The sequence below is a fragment of the Acipenser ruthenus genome, chromosome 1 (genome assembly GCF_902713425.1).
Source record: "Acipenser ruthenus chromosome 1, fAciRut3.2 maternal haplotype, whole genome shotgun sequence".
Classification (NCBI taxonomy): Eukaryota; Metazoa; Chordata; class Actinopteri; order Acipenseriformes; family Acipenseridae; genus Acipenser; species Acipenser ruthenus.
In genome coordinates, this window is record NC_081189.1 from 55,352,338 (window position 1) to 55,372,679 (window position 20,342).

Genomic DNA, 20,342 nt, shown 5'->3' on the forward strand with positions numbered 1-20,342 from the left:
GGCACTGGCTACAGAGAGACATGAGGCCGCTCTGTAATCGCTCTCCAATCCTGACTTGAACACTCCCTGACATTCATAGGCCTGTCCCTAGCTGTGTTTGCCAATTGTGCCAAACTGTGAAGTTGTTTCAGTGAACTACTGTCCAAGTTGAGACATAAAACTTGTGGCCTGTGTTGAGTCCACAGGTCTCTAGAGGTCAACGACACGGATGGCTTGAGTGAATTAGGCTGCTTGCTGCACCTAAGCCTGCCCCTTGGTAAACTTTATACCAATATACCACCCAGTACTTTCATCATGACTGATGTTCATTTTGGGTTCTCTCTGTCACTTTTTTTAAAATCCTGGATTTGGGCTATGCAGAGGACTCCTTGTCAATGCTTAGCTTCGACTGCTGATTTATGACAATGCTGTTGTTTATTTATGCATCTGCTATATGTGTTCATAATGTGTTGTAATTCAGTTTGCTTGTGACTGTGATTATGTTGTGTTGCCAGGCAATATGAAGAGCACATAATGATGTAGTAAGCAGCAAAAAGAGGTATTCAGTGTTTCAGTGAATGATGTGTGTTTACAAATATAGATGGCAGACCACCACACACCAGACGCACTGAGATTTTTCATTGGGCGACAAGATACTTTCACAGCGACATGACCATGCACACCTGAAGCGACAGAGAGGCGATGCGACAGATTGAAAAACTGACAGATCAATAAAACTATGATCAAGACTGGTACATATTCGTCAACACGATGTAGTAATTATGAGTGTCTTCTCTGACAGTATTTCAACATATATGGCAATAAATCATACATACAGGCTTATCCAGTGCCTTCAAAATGGACTCCCATATACAGTATTACCTTTTAAATCTGTGTCCTTATAATTGCAATGATCTTTGTCATAAAACTCTGGGTATTTTTCAACGGCAAGTACTATTTTTTCCTATGTCATTTTGGATACTTCACCCTGCTGGACCACATGAATTGAAGCTGTTCTCTGATTGGTCAATCCCCTAGTTGTCACACGACAAATGGCAAAAAATAGGATTCAATTCTATTCATCAAAAGTTTTGTCGCATCACTGCATAGTTTCACTTGTCGCATCACATCTGGTGTGTAGCAGCTTTAAATAATGTATTCCAAATTATTACAAGAATATATTTTATTTTATATACAATGCCAACAATTACATGTAAATAATTATACCGTTTAATGGTAATAACAAATATGTTAGTCAGACCTATTAAGACTTTCTATATACATTTATAATTTATAATATACACTTTCAGTAATTATATTTAGATATATAAAAGTACTGTGTAATTTACGGCATGCATGCCCTTTCCATGTACATTTCTTTTAGACTTAATACAGTACTTGTTACATGTGTTTTGTTACTTATTACAGTGAAGAGATACAGAGTATACATTGTTTTAGCCAGACAAGCTACTTTCAAAAAGCACTAGGCAGATTTTAACTTTAAATAGGAGATATGGAACATATTGCACCATTGTGTCATGCGCTCAGTCTATTTACTGTCACAAATTGTTCAAAACAAATGCAAAGTACAAGAATGGGAACAGGCTCAACATGAAACTGGAAAACTTCCTTGCAGATTTTCCAAGTAAACTTTTATAAGGGATGTTACATTCCAGTATTAAAAAAACAACCTTAAAAGATGAGCAGATATTAAAGTGATTGTATGTAGCTAATAAAATAATTCCAGAACCCTAGCCTTCCAATTCCAGAAACCTGCTCTGACAAATTTAAACTTGAAAAGGTAACACATCATCTTTAAAATAAAAAATACAAGTTTGCTAAAACATATGTTTCTTTCAAAACTGCACATTTGAGACTAATGGAAGGTCAAAAGAGGTAAGATTTATGGAATTATTTTGAAAGCTATAATTGTTTTAAGGTAACTGCAAGATATTTCTTTAAGTTTAGGATTCACATTCTCCAATATACAATCGCACTAATACATATATTTTCAGTTTAAGCCAGGCCAGAACTGTGGACCTCTAGCATAATTTAAATCAGGACACTGAAGGTCATCACACCTTTAATCATTTTCAGCATTGTGCCTTGCATTATTTACTGCACAAGAAGACAGTTTTTTTTTTTTTTTTTTTTTAACATCTGATCCAAAAGACATCTAAAAAAAGTAGAATGCCCCTTAAAGATTAAGTAGCGGGGTTCCGATAGCATTACACGCCTCCATGTGTTGCTACAACTGTTTAAAGAATGTACCTGTAATTTTTCTTTTCATTGTTAACAACCTGGCAACTTTTTACACTTATAACTTTAAAGTCTGTTTCAAAGCTTTTTTTTCAAAATGGCCGCTCTAGTGCACTGGGGTTTAAGATCGGTCCTCTCTACAGGAAGAGCGATTAAAAAAAAAAAATCATAAAAAGTGCTCTGGATTTCAGTTTCGTACCACATCATGGATCGTTATTGCTATGTTACCTGTTTGACAATGTGGGAAACAATCCTTACACTATCAGTGCACTAGAGCGGCCATTTTGAAAAGAGGTTTGAAACAGACTTTAATTGATATAAAAATGATCCAGTCAAAATGTTTAGTACAGTACATATTCAAAATACTGGTAGCAAATCTACAATAGGCTACCCTACTCGCCCACATTTCCCACTACATATTATTATTATTATTATAAATACCTGAATCTGACTGCCACAGGGACATATATATCCTATTTGACCCAATATACCAGAGGTTGAGTTCAACACATTTCTCGGTAGATGCTAATCCACCCAGGACATTTTTGTAACTTTCTGGAACTTTGCTCTGTAAGTCTTGCAGCAAACTGATGTTAAGCCCTGAATTTGCCTTTTTGAGCACATTTGTTTTGTTTTGTTTTGTTCTTCCTAAAACAAATATTGCTCAATGAACAACAGACCACTGGCACCAATTCCCAGCAATGCTAACTGAACACATTTTGATGTACAAACGGTTTCTGAAGACGGAGTGTATCATGGCTGGGTAGAACATGGTTGTAGTAGTGCTCAACCAATGCTTCTAATGAAGGGAATGTCAGGTCAGTTTCTAGAAAGACCCTGGAGTCCTAAAATCAGGGAAAGATTGAATTAGAATTTGCATGCGATCAATTTGAGGTTTTCTACATTTTTTTTTTTACATGTGTCATATTTTCTTTTTTGTTATCCTTGTATTGTATGGTTTGGGAAAGCAAATACTGTTTTTATTGTTTGCATATTTTTTTTTTTGTGGTAGGTCTTTACAGGTTACTGGGTTACAGACTGCTATTTGTAGTTCAACTTATGCCACATTTCCATTTGCTACTGGGACCATCTTGAAAGTGATTTAAAAGCAGTCCTGTTTGTTTGCATCTGAAACAGACTGAGACCAAATTGGTTTCAATCTCTAGCAACCATAATTAGGATTGTCAGCAGTCTGTGTGTGATGAGGCATTTCAGGGATGGAAATAAGACACTCCCGCTGCAATAAGAGTTATTCCAGACTTTTACAGTGTCTTAAGCTTTTCTGAGAATGGTCTCTTTTAATTAAGACGGAATGGCTTATTTGCATCCTGATCTTTTAGCACTATTAGATATTATATATATATATATATATATATATATATATATATATATATATATATATATATATACACAAGCCTGCAGATATTTTTAGCACTAGAATAAGGGTTAATAAAACCAGATACTGAATCTTACACTGACCTTTTCAAAGATTCTGAAGTTCCTTGCTTTGTATGTAGTTACATCCCATACAACTAAGACCTAAATAATAAGAAGCAGCGTGTTATGGCAATATGGAAATAACTCACAGGTTGTAGCATATCACAACTTGAATTTCTTATCAAGTGCAAGGGTTTCATTTGTCCATTGTGAGACACTCTTGGATACAGACATTGCCGAAGATCAGCCCTCTATCTAAGTGTGGAGCAGCAGCTATTTCTTTATATTAGAGTATACATATTCGAAATTTAATTTGCATTGCAAATAATCAGTCACGAGCAATAGATCAGTGTACACAGTAAAGTGTAGCTCATTTACAATTTAATGGCAACATGGCCTGCCATGAATTAACCAAATAGGACAATTGAAGTCACCTTGAAGTTGGTATGCACTGTCTTTAGGACAGACAGCATGGCACAGTACCATTTGCAAAGTTATTATTATTATTATTATTATTATTATTATTATTATTATTATTATTATTATTATTATTATTATTATTTATTTCTTAGCAGATGCCCTTACCCAGGGCGACTTACAGTTGCATACAAAAAATACACATAAAGAATTACAGTACAATTAAGAGCAAGATCTATTGCTAAATACTTATTAGTCATCATCTTGAAGGATTTACAAAAGGGTTACTAAACTAATATAAGGTGGGAAGGGGGTGAAGAATACAATTGAATGACTCTTCAAACTCAAGCAAGAGATTTAGAATAAAGAAATCATTAACCTTCTTATCACTGGGAGAGTGAACAGTCTTTTGTCTGTTGTAATAAATCGAATATATAGTGCATACAATACACAAAAATATTAACATAACTGTACCTTTGTTGTCCTGGTTGCTGAATTCCTTATACAGTACAATCCATCCTGTGGATGACCTCTTGGATCAGTGTCTTTAAATAACCTATAATCATAAACAAATGTCAGCCACTTCATGTAGAAGTAAAGCATAACATACCATAGACTGTCATCCCTTAATGTACCACCAGAGGGCAGTCTTGTCTTAATTTTGTGGTGTTTTTTTTTTTTTAATTATCTAAAACAAAAATATATTCAGCACAATAAATACTGTTGCTTCTAAAAATGTTATTAAATGTATTTTAAAGCAAAAAAGAAAGAAAGATTCTTGCTACTATACATGTAGTGTAAAATATCAAACTAATATAAATAGCTTAGAAAATTAGAATCTCTGCTACTTAGGGATATACTGTATAAACTAAAGTAAATTTTATTTGAGCAATAGTCAAGAAATAGTACCCAACATCACCCTCATATTGAGTCAGTTTTGAGCAACGCTCATTTTTACTGATGGGACAACACAGAATGTCAACAGTGAGATGTTCAAAAACGTCTATCTGCTTTAAGGCTCAGTATTGAGATTTGTCAATAATCACATGCAAGCACAAAGGTTGTAAAATGTTAGTAAAAATGTATAGAATATGTATAGAATTTACCTTTCAACCTCACTTGTCTCTGTTGTACTAACAAAAACAGAGTTAGGCAATTGCACCTGCAAGAGAGAAAAAAAAAAACATAAAATGACCCATTCACCTGCTGATCAAAAAAAAGGCTACTGAAATTATCTCTTGCAGGACTTTTGTGAGAACACCATCGTTCTTACTAAATGAATTTCCCAGAGCATTGGAAATAAAACTAACAATATGTGCTTACCTTTTCATAGTCTTCATCGGAGTCATAATTGTTTGACTGGGATTTAGTTCGCAAATGTGCTGGCTCTTCATCCACTGAAGAACGGAAACTTTGTCCATCTGCTGAAGATCTCCTTAAAGAGACAGAAAATGTGATTTTCAGCCTAACAAGAAAAATTGTGCACACTATTTCGATGTGTAAAAAAAAGGGGGGGGGGGGGTAGTTTGATAGAAGACAGTTAGAACACTTGCATTTCACCTGCAGTTCACTGAACAGTGCACAAATGGAAATGAGCACCATTAAAGTTAAGCAACTTAATCCAGAAGACAAGCATTTCGATAAGCACTGTATCTTATTGAATGCACTGTAGAATTGAGAGAACTAGATGATTATTATTATTAGTATTATTATTATTATTATTGCCCTGGGCGTTTAAGCTTTGGATAGTCATTTCACATCCATACTTATGTACTGTATGTTTGCAGAGACCTGCTCCATTTTCATTCTTCCTTGTAAAAAAAAAAAAGTACCTAAACCACTTTTCTGTTTTCTTTGTTTCAGCAAACAAGGGTCCTTTTGTAGCCACGTGAAAAACATGAATCATTTCCCTAAGTAAAGATATCGATTCTGTAAGGATACGCCAAAGTGATTTCCGGGTGCAAAACCCCTATAATGTTGCCGTAAATCGTGTTTAGCAGCCGTAAAGTCTGATTTTAGCGGCCGCTAAAAATGCGGCGTATGTAAAGAATGGTGTTCACCTGGCGTTCTGCACCCGCTATCAAATCTGCACTTTAGTCCATTAAAATTATATTGAAAATAACATTCAAATTAAGAAAAGAGCATGGAATTGGCCAGGATCTGGATACTAAGCAGACGCAAACATTATAATTTCATGTAAGGATTTTGCCTTGCACTTAGGCAATTGCTGACCCTTACAAGGTGTAGAAGCGAGTAACTAAAGCCGGGGACACACTGCCCGATTCGATCAATAGCGACGCGATTTTTCAGTCATATCGGGCAGAGTGTTACTCTTTGAGATGCCATTTTACAGAATCGGCCAATCGATTTCAATCGGCTTGCAAAGTTTAAACGTGTTTAATATTCCCTTGCATCGGGCAGTGTGTCATACCCACTCGCAAGTCTCAAAGTCAGCAACCAATGAGTTCACCGCGTTCAGTCATATGACTAGAGATAGACACGCATGTATTTTCTCTCTAGTAATACACACACACACGGGATTCCATTGGTTTGTATATGATATATACTATGATGTTAACTATTAGACTAAATGTTTACAGAATACGGTATATAAACTGCTGCTATAACCATGATTTATTTATTATTAATTTGTATGAATGTATGTATGTATGTTGTGTGTGTGTGTGTTAATAGAGATATGTCTCCAGTCATATGTGGTTTTTACAATCACACTGCCATCTAGCCAAAATTGTATATAGCACTGTCTTAGCCTTATGTTTTTGCCTATTGTCATTGATTTGACCCATTGCCGCTGTACTTTATGCATCCAGGGCAGGTGACATCAGAAAAAAAAATCACAAATTGTGCGTCCCTTCCTGCGATTTCAATCGGGCCGTGTGTGATGCCCGCTCTCAGAGCTGTTTTTTGCGATGCGACCTTCGCCAGAGAGATGCGACGATCGCATCGGGCAGTGTGTCCCCGGCTTGAGCTGTATAAAAGCACACACCTCCAGAGACTTGTCATTGGCTTCAGGGTGGCTGCTGTGGTACACTTCCTGATGCTGCGACACTTGGCTCTTGTTGAGGAGAGGCAGGAACACATTCGAAGGGCAAGACGAAGAAGACCCAGCATATTAAATCCCAGGGTCACTTTGTTTGGGATGCCGTAGGATACGGTGCTAAAGCGTTATCGTCTCACTCCGCAGGTCATCCTTGACCTCATAGCTGAATTGAGGGATGAGCTAGACTCCCGCATCAATCTAGGAACCGCTATCCCTGCACATGTGAAAGTGCTGTGTTCTCTGCACTACTTAGCCTCTGCTTCCTTTCAGACCAGAGTTGGAATGTCTGGAGGGATAGCTCATCTTTATTAAATAGTGTGGGGGCAGTAGTGTGGAGTAGGGCTCTGGACTCTTGACCGGAGGGTTGTGGGTTCAATCCCCAGTGGGGGACACTGCTGTTGTACCCTTGAGCAAGGTACTTTACCTAGATTGCTCCAGTAAAAACCCAACTGTATAAATGGGTAATTGTATGTAAAATAATGTGATATCTGTATAATGTGATATAATGTATAATGTGATATCTTGTAACAATTGTAAGTCGCCCTGGATAAGGGCGTCTGCTAAGAAATAAATAATAATAATAATAATAAATAAACACAAAATAAAATGCACGTTGGCCAAAATAAACAAACCCAAAAACACAGTGTACAGTCCACTGAAGTCCAGGGGTGAAGTGTAGCTTGTGAAACGGAGTGCACTCTATTCTGTGTTCTTAGGGAAGTGACACCTTTGGCTAAACATTCCGTTCCCACAGTTAAAACTTCAAAGGAAAATAGACAAAAGCCCTTAACTCACAACTATAAAAAAGCCTATATCCTGGAAGTAACATAATCGTCAAAGGATAGACAAGTTACAATCAGCAGCCTATTGAAGCAACCAGGAAGGGATGAAGGGAATGTCTGATTGCTATGTGCAAACTATATAAGCTTTGGAGAATTCATGTATCTTGGAACACTGACTCGTGTGCTTGTGAGAAATGTCTCCTTCATAATGTAATAAAAACAATGATGTCTCCTTCATAGTGTAATAAAAACGATGACCGTATCAAATAACTTGAAGTTTATTTTACCATCTACTTTATTTTTACTCACATCACTTTAACATATATATATTTTTTAAAGCTTTTAATAACTACACTAACTCCCGACAGTTCTCCTCCTTCCAACACAACATGTAACTTCACAGTACACACAAGACCAAAAACGAACTAAACACTTCCCAGCACACAGCTACTGTTTATATTGATGTGGCTCTCCTAAAACTGGTAAACAACTAGCCAATTTGAAGACAGCCACATTCTACACGAGTATATCTGGCAGGGAAAGTTTTTTAACTCCTTCCCTGCCAAACAAAACAACAATAAATAATAATACCTCGTTTTTACCACAAAATGCATTTAAATAATACAAAAATAAACATGGGGCAGGGTGTACCCCATCACAGATGGATATAGATTAAAAATGATTTATAAATGATTTATAGAAACAAAAAGATATATAAAAGAATAAAATCCTGAGGTGTACTTTTACTTGAAGCTTGTAAAGAAGCACACGTTTCCTCATTAACAACCTGAAATAACAATAACACTATTCTGATTGTGCTAAGTTGGGTTAGGTAATATATTCTTTTACTGTATATTTATAATGCCCTTAATTATTGTATCGCAATATTTACCCGTAGACTACTTACTGTAAGGATTGTCTGTGATGTTTTGGCTTTGGCTTCACTCTAGCAGGTGGAGGTTTGGGCATCAGTGGGGGCTTGTACATCCCAGGCTTCTCACACCCCAGAGTCAGCTTGGGGTTTTGTGGTGGTGTTGCTTCCGGAAAAGTAACATGTGAGGGTTTGTTGCTTTCAGGAAGCTTGTTCTCAATACTAGTAAAATGTGGCAAGTTGGCATGGGAGGGTTTGTTGCTCACAGCTAGCTTTTTCTCAAGATCACTGCAAATTGGACTGCACTTTGGAAGTTTAACAGGCACCTCTTTTGTGTCAGTGGCTGGCTTCTTCAAATGGGAGACCATCGGTAACTGTGGAGGGAGGCCTTTGCTGAGAATCACAGCTGCTGACTTGGGTAGTTCACATTCACTTCTTTTGTGTGGTGGAAATGGTGGAGATTCCTTTCTGGGAAATTGTAACTCTGGTAGACTTTTCTTGGGAGCAGGTGGAATATTTGGGGGCATTGCCCTGAATCCTGTGGTTTGCTGAGGAGGTGGCGTTTCATGCCGGTATGACTTAAGTGGAACAGGAGGCGGAGGATAGGCAGGAGGGGGTGCATTAGGTCGATTTAAAATATCTGAAACAAGAAAAGGTATACAAAGTTGTATATCAATAATATCATTTGTTTTGTAATATAGGGTAACATTCTGTAAACGTTCTGTACTTCTATAAAGTTCATTCTACAGCAAAGGACTTTTGGATCACTACACGTATAAGATTCCTCCGAATAAACATGCATGCAGTACTTTATATGTTTTTGTTTGTTTGTTTTACAGCGGTGTAACAGAGGTTGATGTTGAAATGCCGCAGGTGTCTAGGTTTCATTAGCAGAATTTACAGGTCAGGTGCAGTAGATGGGGGATTGCCAGCCAATTCATCTTCAGCTTGTTGAGACAAAGAACAACCCTGGACTGGCTTTCCAGCTCCCTTTTAAATGGAATGTGGCAGAGGTTAATTGATAATCAATTAGTCAATCAACACCTGGCCACATGCTGCACATGGAATTCAGTTAGGCAGGGAGGGAATTCTAACCTCCCAGCCCTGCCCTATCTAACACAAACTTTATTTGAAAAAAAACTTTCAAATGAAACACATTTTATTTACAAACAAAACAAAAACACACTATTTACACGTGCAAGCGGTATTGTAGAATACAAAAAAGGTTTAATGCTGTTCATTAAATAGGTTTAATGCTGTTCATTAAAGATGTTTACTGCTGTTCATTAAAGAGGTTTAATACCGTTCATTAAATAGGTTTAATGCTGTTCATTAAAGAGGTGTAATGCCGTTCATTAAATAGGTTTAATGCTGTTCATTAAAGAGGTTTACTGCTGTTCATTAAATATGTTTAATGCTGTTCATTAAAGAGGTTTAATGCTGTTCATTAAATAGGTTTAATGCTGTTCATTAAAGAGGTTTACTGCTGTTCATTAAAGAGGTTTACTGCTGTTCATTAAATAGGTTTAATGCTGCTCATTAAAGAGGCCTACTGCTGCTCACTCTAAAGTTGCCCTAGGAAAACATATTCAGTGCAACAGCAGGTCTAGTAGAATTGACTGATCAAACAAATGCCTAATCAAAATGCGCCAGTAAATAAAAAATAATAATTTGGTGTGGTGGGTTTCCAAAGAGTGACTGTATTTAAATGGCAGGCCTTTTTGTTTTTTATTTAAGTTTGAAACACGTGAGGTAAATCTATGAGAAACTGTTTTAGACCACACACATGTTCATGCTTGTCAGTATCTGCAATGTATAATATGACATTTCCATGGAAACATCAGCACTAAGAACAACCCCTGTATTTTTTTAATTCACTGGCCTTGGTACACATGGATATTGTTGACAATACCATGCTTCTGGTGTTTATGGTTCATATACTGTATTGCTTTTCAAAATGGAGAGATTTGTTTAGAACAAATGCCTACTTCCTTCCTGTGATTCATCTGGGTTCAAATAATCTTCATCTTCCCCTTCATCTTCCTCTTCTACATAGTCTAAAGAACGAAACCAGTGATTAGTTTGACATGCAAGTTTATGCGATTCATTTTATTGACTTTTTTACAGCAGTGCAGTTGACTAATGGTTATTATTTTTGTCATTTGGAGGAACAGAACATTGTAAAATCGTAATATTGTTTTATGCAGAACGCATACACACAATACAGACATACACTGTTGTACATAATGCTGCACAAACTTGCAGGATAATGGTTGCTGCTTTGAGGCTACAGTATTTATGTCAGCACTGATTACAATGCAGTTTACATCAAACAAGACTAAATGTAGCATAAATAGGGTGTACAAAATTGTATATTTTTCTTACCCACGTATCATTCATGTTACTTGGTTTTCAGTTCTTGTTTTGTTTCCATTTTCATGACAGCCTTGAAACTTATTTAAAAAGTTTGAGCTCAGCATAGTTCATAGCTATATTTTCTCAACTAGTTCCCCAGAAGGACTGTTTGCATCTTAATGTGAAGCATGCAAGCTCCTGTACGAGCTTCCATGTTATGAAAAAAAAACATCTGTTTCTTTTCAAACATCAGTCATCATTTCATTTTGTAAACCCTATGTATTCTACCTTTAATACTGTATGTGCACTTTGCTCCTGAAGAAACAGCAGCTTTACATGAAAAACAGCCTTTAGTTCCATGTGGTGGATTTGTTTGGACATGCCATCTGACAGAATTTGGAGTAAAAAAACTGCCACCATCAATACTGCCTTTTTAATGTATTTTTCAGAAACAACACATCTTCAGGACATTATTCTTACCACCACTGTCCGATGCTTCAGGGGTATATGTTATGTCAATAGGTCGTTCAACAGAGCCATAAAAGCTTTCCGAGTCAAAACCTGAAACACTAAGAAAAAAGGATAAACAAAATGAACATGTTTTATATGTTTTGTTAACATATTAATAATATTGAAAGGCTTCTTCTTCAGAAGTGAAGGGTTGTTTGTTGTTACATGTTAAAGTATCTTACTATCCCTAGGCTTATTTTTTAAGTTATTCGGTGGCTATCCTATTACAAAGTAACAAAACAAAACTGTGATAAATATAAATGATGGTTTTTGGGGGTATTTTAGCAGAGTTAGCATAATTCATTTCACATAACTTAATATATATAAGTATAGCAGCGTCATAAATCAAATGTAAATCTGGCAACATATATTCAGGGAGTCATTACAGTTGTTTTTTTGTATGCCACATTTAGCGGACCTTAATTTTTAAACCTCATTGGGCTGCATCAAAGAAAGAGGAAGCTGCACACTAGATTTGGCCTCTTTCCTCAGCCACAGAGGAAGGGAAACACCTGCAATTCCATTGTTTCAATGAGAAGAGTACAAGGCTTCCTCTGGTGGTTCATGGGACAAGGACAGTGTGCCGTTATACTAGCTGGATACACAAACAGGGCAAATAAGACTAAAATAAGCCTTTCAGTTACCTTCATTACAGGACTTGTTCTGCACTGTAGAATGGCTATATTACCCCTCTGTACACGTTTCTTCAGTAATTGCATTTACTCTGCTCCCCCTTACCCATGTGCCTACATCTAAATATCTTCTCTTTCAGTGATATAATATATACAGTAATGGCTAGGGAACCAGTCAACAATGGCTATGTTTACAAGAAAAATAGCAAAATATGATAGTAGCACTATTATTCCTAATAAATATAAACTTCACCCTGTCCTTTTTTATTTTGACATGGGTTTACAACAAACTTTAAAAGTGCCGTGCCAGTGGTAATTAAGGACAGGCTATGCTAATATTTCTGATGTCACACATCTTAATAATTGTATGTACTATAAATTAAATGTGCACCGCATTAAAAAAGTTTGCTTTCCTTAAGACTCCCTCATAGTACAAAATAGATTTATTAATGTGTGCTATACAAAAATTGTGCCAATAGGCTATCGCTACTACAGCTAATTCCACTGAAGTTTTGTTCTGGAACTACCTATACTCCTAAAACAATTATCAAAACATTTATTAAACTCAAATAACAAAAAACTTCACGCATTTTCAAAAATTACCACACATTTGCAAAATTAAGTGAATATGTCAAATCTATTCACACGCCTTGCAAAACGTAACACTCACATCAATAAATCAAAACACAAAGTTATACTGCATTTAACCCATCACCTAAATAAAATGCAACTGGTCTTTTGAAATATTTTAGTAAACACATATTAATTATCATAGAAACAGTGTCTCCTAAACTTGTATTCCTTTTAATATTTTGAGTTACAATTTTTTCTCAAATTGTAAAATACATTTAATCAAAACCCTTCACACAAATATTAAAATATGTAAGATAAATATCTATTTGCAAAACTGATCACACATTTCACTCGTATTATTTATTTCTCAGCAGACACCCTTATCCAGGGCAACTTACAATTGTTACAAGACATCACATTATTTTTACATACAATTACCCATTTATACAGTAGGGTTTTTACTGGAGCAATCTAGGTAAAGTAGCTTGCTCACAGGTACAACAGCAGTGTCCCCCACCTGGGATTGAAGCCAATACCCTCCGGTCAAGAGTCCAGAGCCCTAACCACTACTCCACACTGCTGCCTCGTACACACATGCATAGCAAAAAACAAACCTTCTAATTGTGTGAACACAAATTAATTCCTAATTCATTTCTGGAAACCCAATCAGTACTACAGTGGAATCATGTACAAGAGGCCTATATAAAAAGAAAAGCTGTTTCTATTGACACAGGGCAGCTTCAAGCTGATGCCATTGTGTATATGAAATGATGGCTGCTCATGGATGTCGACAGCAGAGAGAGACAAGACTGGTGAGACTTCAGCATACCTCCATCTCAAATGAACTGTGGGAAACAATTGCAGACCATGACATCAACCAGGGTGTGACAATGAGTGAAGCTGGGACAATGATGGCACGTTAAACGTTTGCATCTATTATAAGTACATTTTGTACTGAGACTAGGCAAGTGCAAATCATGGTACTTGTATAAATGTATCCAACTTCTACTTTACATTATATAACCTACTGCATTACTGTGATATGTATTTGCATTCTTTCTGCAATGTCTAGAATTGAAAGAAAGGTTCCAAGTGGTGGCTTGTCAGACTAAGAGATGGCCATAATTTACATGGTCCAGGCCAAAAATGACATTCGCCTGAGAGAGATCCAGATTATAGAGAATATTTAAAATATGGGAGGGAATATTTAAATGTTTCTATCTGCATTCCAATCTGGCCTTGCTTGACTACTGATATTGTGAAACTTTCTTAAACTCGGTTTCCACCAAGTTTTTAGGTTGTGTTGAAGAACAAGTGGTTATTATTAGAAGGGTTTACTCTGGTTTTATTATAGAAATAAATGAGAACATTTAGAAGTGCATATGTGTATTGTCTTTATTTTGTATATGATATACTTACTATTTTTAGGAAAAATGAGGTCACCAAAAACAAATTGTTTGAGAACCACTGAGTTAGACCTTTGCATGGAAGTGGCATACAGTCCCTTTACTATATATTTGAACTTACTTGAGCATACAGGTAACGCAATTCCTTTACACTTTCACTATTCCTTTTTCAAATAGACAGTATAACACAAACTGAAGGTTATAGTTTCATCAAATTCCACGCATGCCAGACCTTTTTTTTATTTTTACAGTATATAAAAAAAACGTTTTATATTTGCAGGCAAATGCTCCATTTTAAAACAGAAATAAATAATTTAATATAAATGATATAGATGTCACAATAAGTGTGTTCCCTAGTATATTTCCATGTTAACAAAACAAGTTAATTATCATTAAACTCGGATGTCCTGTAATATACATATGCGTGGATAAAACTCCCAGTGGTCTTCAAAATTATATTTTTTGCCGTTTGATTAGTCCATTTTAAACTCTCAATACATCGTTTAAAATAAATGATACAGACGTCAAAATAAATGCATTCCCTAGTATATTTCCGTGTTGACAAAACAAATTAATTGTCATTAAACCCGGATGTCCTATAATATACATATGCGTGGATAAATGTGCCTGGGGTCTGCAAAAAAAATATGTTGGGAAAAAAAGAACATTTTTAGCTTACTTTGGCAACTTATTTCTCTTACTGTATGACAGGTATTGACTTTTATTTCTACATTTCACCAAAGAGTGTTGGGAACTACATATTAAAAGTTAGTACTTAAACTAATAAAGTTACTACATAAACTACTTTTGCTGCGCCAATACCCTGAAAACACGTGAACTATCCTTGCTGTATAGTCTGGCAGTTCTCGCATTTCGCTGATAACTTGGCGCGAGGAATACCATTCCTCTCAATAAATGAATAAATAGATAATATGTATGTGATGGTAATATATTATAATGTGATGACACAGTGTTAGAATTATATTATTATTATTATTTGTTTATTTAGCAGACGCCTTTATCCAAGGTGACTTACAGAGACTAGGGTGTGTGAACTATGCATCAGCTGCAGAGTCATTACAATTACGTCTCACCCGAAAGACGGAGCACAAGGAGATTATGTGACTTGCTCAGGGTCACACACAATGAGTCAGTGGCTGAGGTGGGATTTGAACCGGAGACTTCCTGGTTACAAGCCCTTTTCTTTAACCACTGGACCAGTCAGCTGGTCAGGGTAACTTTCTTCTTCAAACCTGATGCCCGCACCACGCGGGTGTGAAAGTGCTCCTGTGAGAGTGCACCCCTTACATTTTTCCTTTTTGTTTTGTAAATTTTTATAAATTGCTGTATATAACTTACTAGTTACAGTATATACAGCGCTACGCTTAATAAAACATTGAATACAACATCTAGTTTTTTATACACTTATCGTCAATTTTGTAATATGAGTAAAAAGTTGTGTGACTCACTAAACACACCTACAGCAAAAGTACAGATGTGGGTAAAGCTTGCGAAGAGGAAAATGTACAATATGTGCTTGTTTCTTCTTCTAGTTTTAAAATGTGAAACTCAAGGTTTGTTCCATCGTCACCCCTTACATTGCATGACGTGCACATGTTAAAGGCATGCTGCTGCACTGAAGGGGTGCACTATCTCACGGGATGCACTTTCACATGCTACACCAGGTCAGTGAAGACAAAGGGCAATTACCCAGTATATCATTTATAAGTATGAAGTAAGGACAAATTGATAGGTTCACCCCATTTCTGTTCTGTTTTTATTTTCTTTTTTCTTTATAGTACTGTGCTTTTAAAACTTTACATCAATGAAGAATTTGATACACAGTTCTCTCAAATCCTCCTTCTTGATTTATTCCGCCATCCTTTCAGCACTTCTGCGCATCTCTGTTTCTTGCCATCAAGCTGTTTTACGATTTTCAAATCCTTAATAAAAGTGATGTCTCCTCATCAGACGAAAAGTAGCTACATTCTCTCGCATGTGCCATCATGTTTACTGCTGTGAGTATTTACTATTATTGTGTGTTTGTTATGGGTTATGCTTCATAGTCGGAATATGCTGTTTACATGGCTTTATATTCCACTAGTATTCCACATACTAGTAGAACATGCCACCTCCAATATTCCAAATATGCAGAGGTGGAATATTCCTCTTCCTATTCCGAATATGCTGTTTACATGGCAGAATATATATTCTGATTATTCATTATTCCGAATATTAGTGGAATATTACTGGCCATTTATAATCCAGGGGTGGCAATGGAACGTGAAACAAGCAATGTGATTGGTCAAGCATGGTTCCAGCTGTCCATATATTAGCTGGATATGGACAGTTGGAGCCTCGTCACATATTCTAAATCACTGCACTGCCTCACAGAATTTAAAGTATCGTATAGCAGCCATCTTGCTTTTACAGTTACAGATGTACAGCTGTAACTATGAAACTGAGTGACCAATTACTTGCAAAAAATCCCAAAGTAGTAAGTGAACATGCCGATTTGGATAAAGAACAATTAAATGAACTGGAAGATAGCAACAACAAGAAAAATCACTCTCTTTATTTACTCAGTCACCCTGACTTTGTCACTTAAAATAATGTATTTTTAGCGGTTTGTAAACACTACAGAAAAACACAAAAAGACACTTCTGCACATTATCCACCCATCTCAGACACATACCATGAAAAATTACCAAAATCCTCCCATCTGTTCTGCTCATACAGTGTGTCTGCACTGTCAGTGACAGGGAGGAAAAATACTCAGTGCTGTTTCAACTCCTCCCCCTGGTGCATTTTTTCAATGGCAATGCCCACAATATTATAAATACAGATCTACTTTTCTTTTGCATGTTCCATTAAAATGTATTTACTCAGCTTAACTTAGTGTGTAGTTCAACGTTATAAATGGAACAACTTTATTGTTATAAAGATATTTAATTTAAAAAAAAAAATTATTTGCCCTAAACATGATTTATGCTTTTTTTTCTTCAAATCCACTGTTTGACCTGGATTATAAATGCAATAATGCTCTTCAGGGCTCATCTCGTGCCTCACAACACCCTGAGATGTCCGTATATTCAACTTATTGCATACGTAAACACACTGTTGGTGGATTTGTTTCATTCGAAGACCATGCTTCTTGTCAATTTGGTTGATGGGTGACTAACACACAATGTGTATTCCTTGAAACAAGTCTTCATTTTCATCGCTCTGGATCTCTCTTGTCCTTTTATATTGGCCTCTTATACATGATTCCCATATTGTACTGATTGAGTTTCTGGGTGTATAAAATTGGTTTAAATAAATTAGTGTTAATTGTTGGCCAAGGTTTTGTTGATTGAGCTACATGGCTTACTGCAGAGATTTCAGTGGTTTTATCAGCAACAGTCTGAGTGTTTTACTTCGACTTTATACTTTACTGTATTTTTTTAAAAGTACAGTATAAACAGATTGACCTGTTTTGAGATTATTGTTTTGTATTTTATTTTTTTGCCATGGAAACATATCCAAATGCTTTACCTTATGTTTACGAGACTTCAGCAGTCATGATCCCGTTTGTGGCGTAACTTTCTACTATAACTAAAGACCGTACCAAGCAATTCTTTATTAACAACAGAGATCTTCTGGAAGTAGCCCTGGCAAGCTCTTTCCCAAACAGGATAAACTAAGCATTGTATACAGTATGAGGGGTTTAGAGACCTCTTCATTCATTTTTCTTTAATTTTTTTTATGTGACTCCATTTATTCAATGTTTTAAATAATTGCCATTGAAATTAAAGTGCTTTATAGTTTACTTGTTTTTAAGCAATGTTATAAAAAATACTGAAGCTACTACAAATGAAAAAATGTAGCCCTTTGCAATAAATAAAAACATAAATTATGAAGCCCTTTGCAAAGCACAGCTTAATTCATTGAGCAAGATTTGTTTTGGTTCCATTAATTTGTTCAGCAAGACAAATAGAGGGATAACATCAGCTTGCAACAAGACTTGCATAATGAAGTTTCAGAAAGTTACAAAATATAGATTAGCATCTACTGAGAAATGTGATGAACTCTACTACTGGTATACTAGAGCCCCAAGAACAACAACAACAACAACAAAATATATAATCACATTCTACTGGTGAGAGCCTTGCACTGTTCCTGCACAATTCAGATTCAGGTATTTATTATTATTATTATTATTATTATTATTATTATTATTATTATTATTATTATTATTAGAATACTATGTAGTGGAAAATGTGGACAAGTAGGGTAGCCTTTTGTAGATTTGCTACCAGTATTTTGAAAATGTACTTGTACTAAACCCTTTGACTGGATCATTTGATATCATTATTAACCTAAAGTGTTGAATAACACCCAGATAGACCTGTGGTCGGCGTACTTGCCTGCCATGACGAGTTAACAGGCAAACAGGCTAAAGGTGTGGTTAGAGGGGATCAGGTTTATTATAGTGTTAGGTAGAATTCGTCTCAATTGGCCCACACCTGTAGTCTGTAACCATCCAATTCCTGGTGGTAATCTACACCCAGAACTGAAAGGCCTAAACAGAGAAAAGCTGGTGCTGCCGTTGCGTCTGATACTTTCTTTCCTGTGCCGGTGCTGTTGGAATTATCTACGGAGAAGTGGAGACGGACGGCTCATGCTTTTCCTCAGGCTAGGGGACTAAAACAACCCATGGCTGGAGGACATTCGGAAGCCAATAACGACCTGGTGGAACCCAGGGGAAAAGCTGACATTGTTTTTTTCTTTTTTTTTTGTATCTTGTTTTATGATTCCTGTTTGAATTGTTTCTTTTCTTTTGACATCGTTTCACAACCAGGATTGTCATTTCTGTTTAAAAAGCGAGCAAGTCTTTCTTTTTTGGAGTTTAATAAAAACTTGGATTATATTGGAATCTACTGTCTGCTTGAATCTACCGTCTGTGTGCACCTACTATATATATATATATATATATATATATATATATATATATATATATATATATATATATATATATATAATTTATGTAGTCAAAAAATGTTTAGCAAATACATTTTTTTTTTTATTTGTGTAACGTTATGTCTGGTTTTATTTTGTTTCTCCTGCTTTTTATTTTATTTCTTTGGTGGACAAATGAGGCAGGCTGCACTTGTGTTTCTTCAGCACAACCTAAAAACTTAAGAAAGCTGTACGATATCAATAGTCATGCACTGCCAAATTGGAACTCAGACAGAAACACTGTCTGAAACACAAATACTCACCCATATTTTAATATTAATTAAGACATTGGAAGGAGAATTTCATGCCCTAAAACAAAACTACATGGAAACCCAAATTACAGGAAAGGTACTCCCAAAATAGTAGATATTCGCTATGTTATAAAAAAATGCATGAAACTGTTGAAGTAAATTTTTACTTTTGAAGAAAATGGTAACATTGGCAATGTATAGCATTACATTACATAGTTTAAACTAGCACGCATAACAATTGTTTTCTTTCTTTTTGTATTTTAAATCCAATCCTCTCCTCTCCTCTCCTCGCCTGTCCTGTCCTTTCCTCTCCTCTCTGAACACACAACCCTGAATTAGTGCTTTGTGCCTCTATATATACAGCTGTGCCGAGATTCAATTACTAATTAATTATTCACTTGAATCCCAGCACGTGAACTAATTTGTGCAATCCCCGTGCTCACATACTATTACATACTTTATCTGCACGTGAAGTGATTGTGCAATACCCTTGCCTAAATACAACTATAGATTTTAAATCAATAGACTCATTTATATCCTGTGCACCAATACCTATACACCAACTTTAACACACCACACACACATGGGCGGGGCACACTGCCACAATATCCCATAACCCTTTGTGCGCAGCGTGACGGAAGTAAAGGTGGAGTTGAGTATCTTAGTATATATATAGACTCTCTTTGGTGAGACTTATTTTTATTTGACCATGGAAACCCTGCCATCCTCACTTCATTTTGTGTCCCATATAACCAGTTACTATGGTATCATTGCTTCTGGCATGCTTATACTGTTTTACCTTTATTACTGC

General features: G+C 36.0%; 1 protein-coding gene across 3 annotated transcripts in view; it reads right to left on the bottom strand.

Annotated features, from left to right (window-relative positions):
• Positions 1-1,144: 1,144 nt before the first annotated feature.
• The window catches only part of LOC117420826 (SH3 domain-binding protein 2-like), a 42,315-nt gene continuing 23,117 nt past the window's right edge, over positions 1,145-20,342 (bottom strand). For all 3 annotated transcript variants that reach the window (XM_034034497.2, XM_034034498.3, XM_034034499.2), the window contains exons 6-13: positions 11,642-11,730; positions 10,795-10,863; positions 8,843-9,446; positions 5,416-5,527; positions 5,199-5,254; positions 4,567-4,648; positions 3,718-3,777; positions 1,145-3,083 (exon numbers count right to left, since the gene is read on the bottom strand). In XM_034034497.2, the coding sequence (XP_033890388.2) occupies positions 2,943-3,083; positions 3,718-3,777; positions 4,567-4,648; positions 5,199-5,254; positions 5,416-5,527; positions 8,843-9,446; positions 10,795-10,863; positions 11,642-11,730 (1,213 nt within the window). In that variant the 3' untranslated portion in view covers positions 1,145-2,942. The remainder of the gene's footprint in view (positions 3,084-3,717; positions 3,778-4,566; positions 4,649-5,198; positions 5,255-5,415; positions 5,528-8,842; positions 9,447-10,794; positions 10,864-11,641; positions 11,731-20,342) is intronic.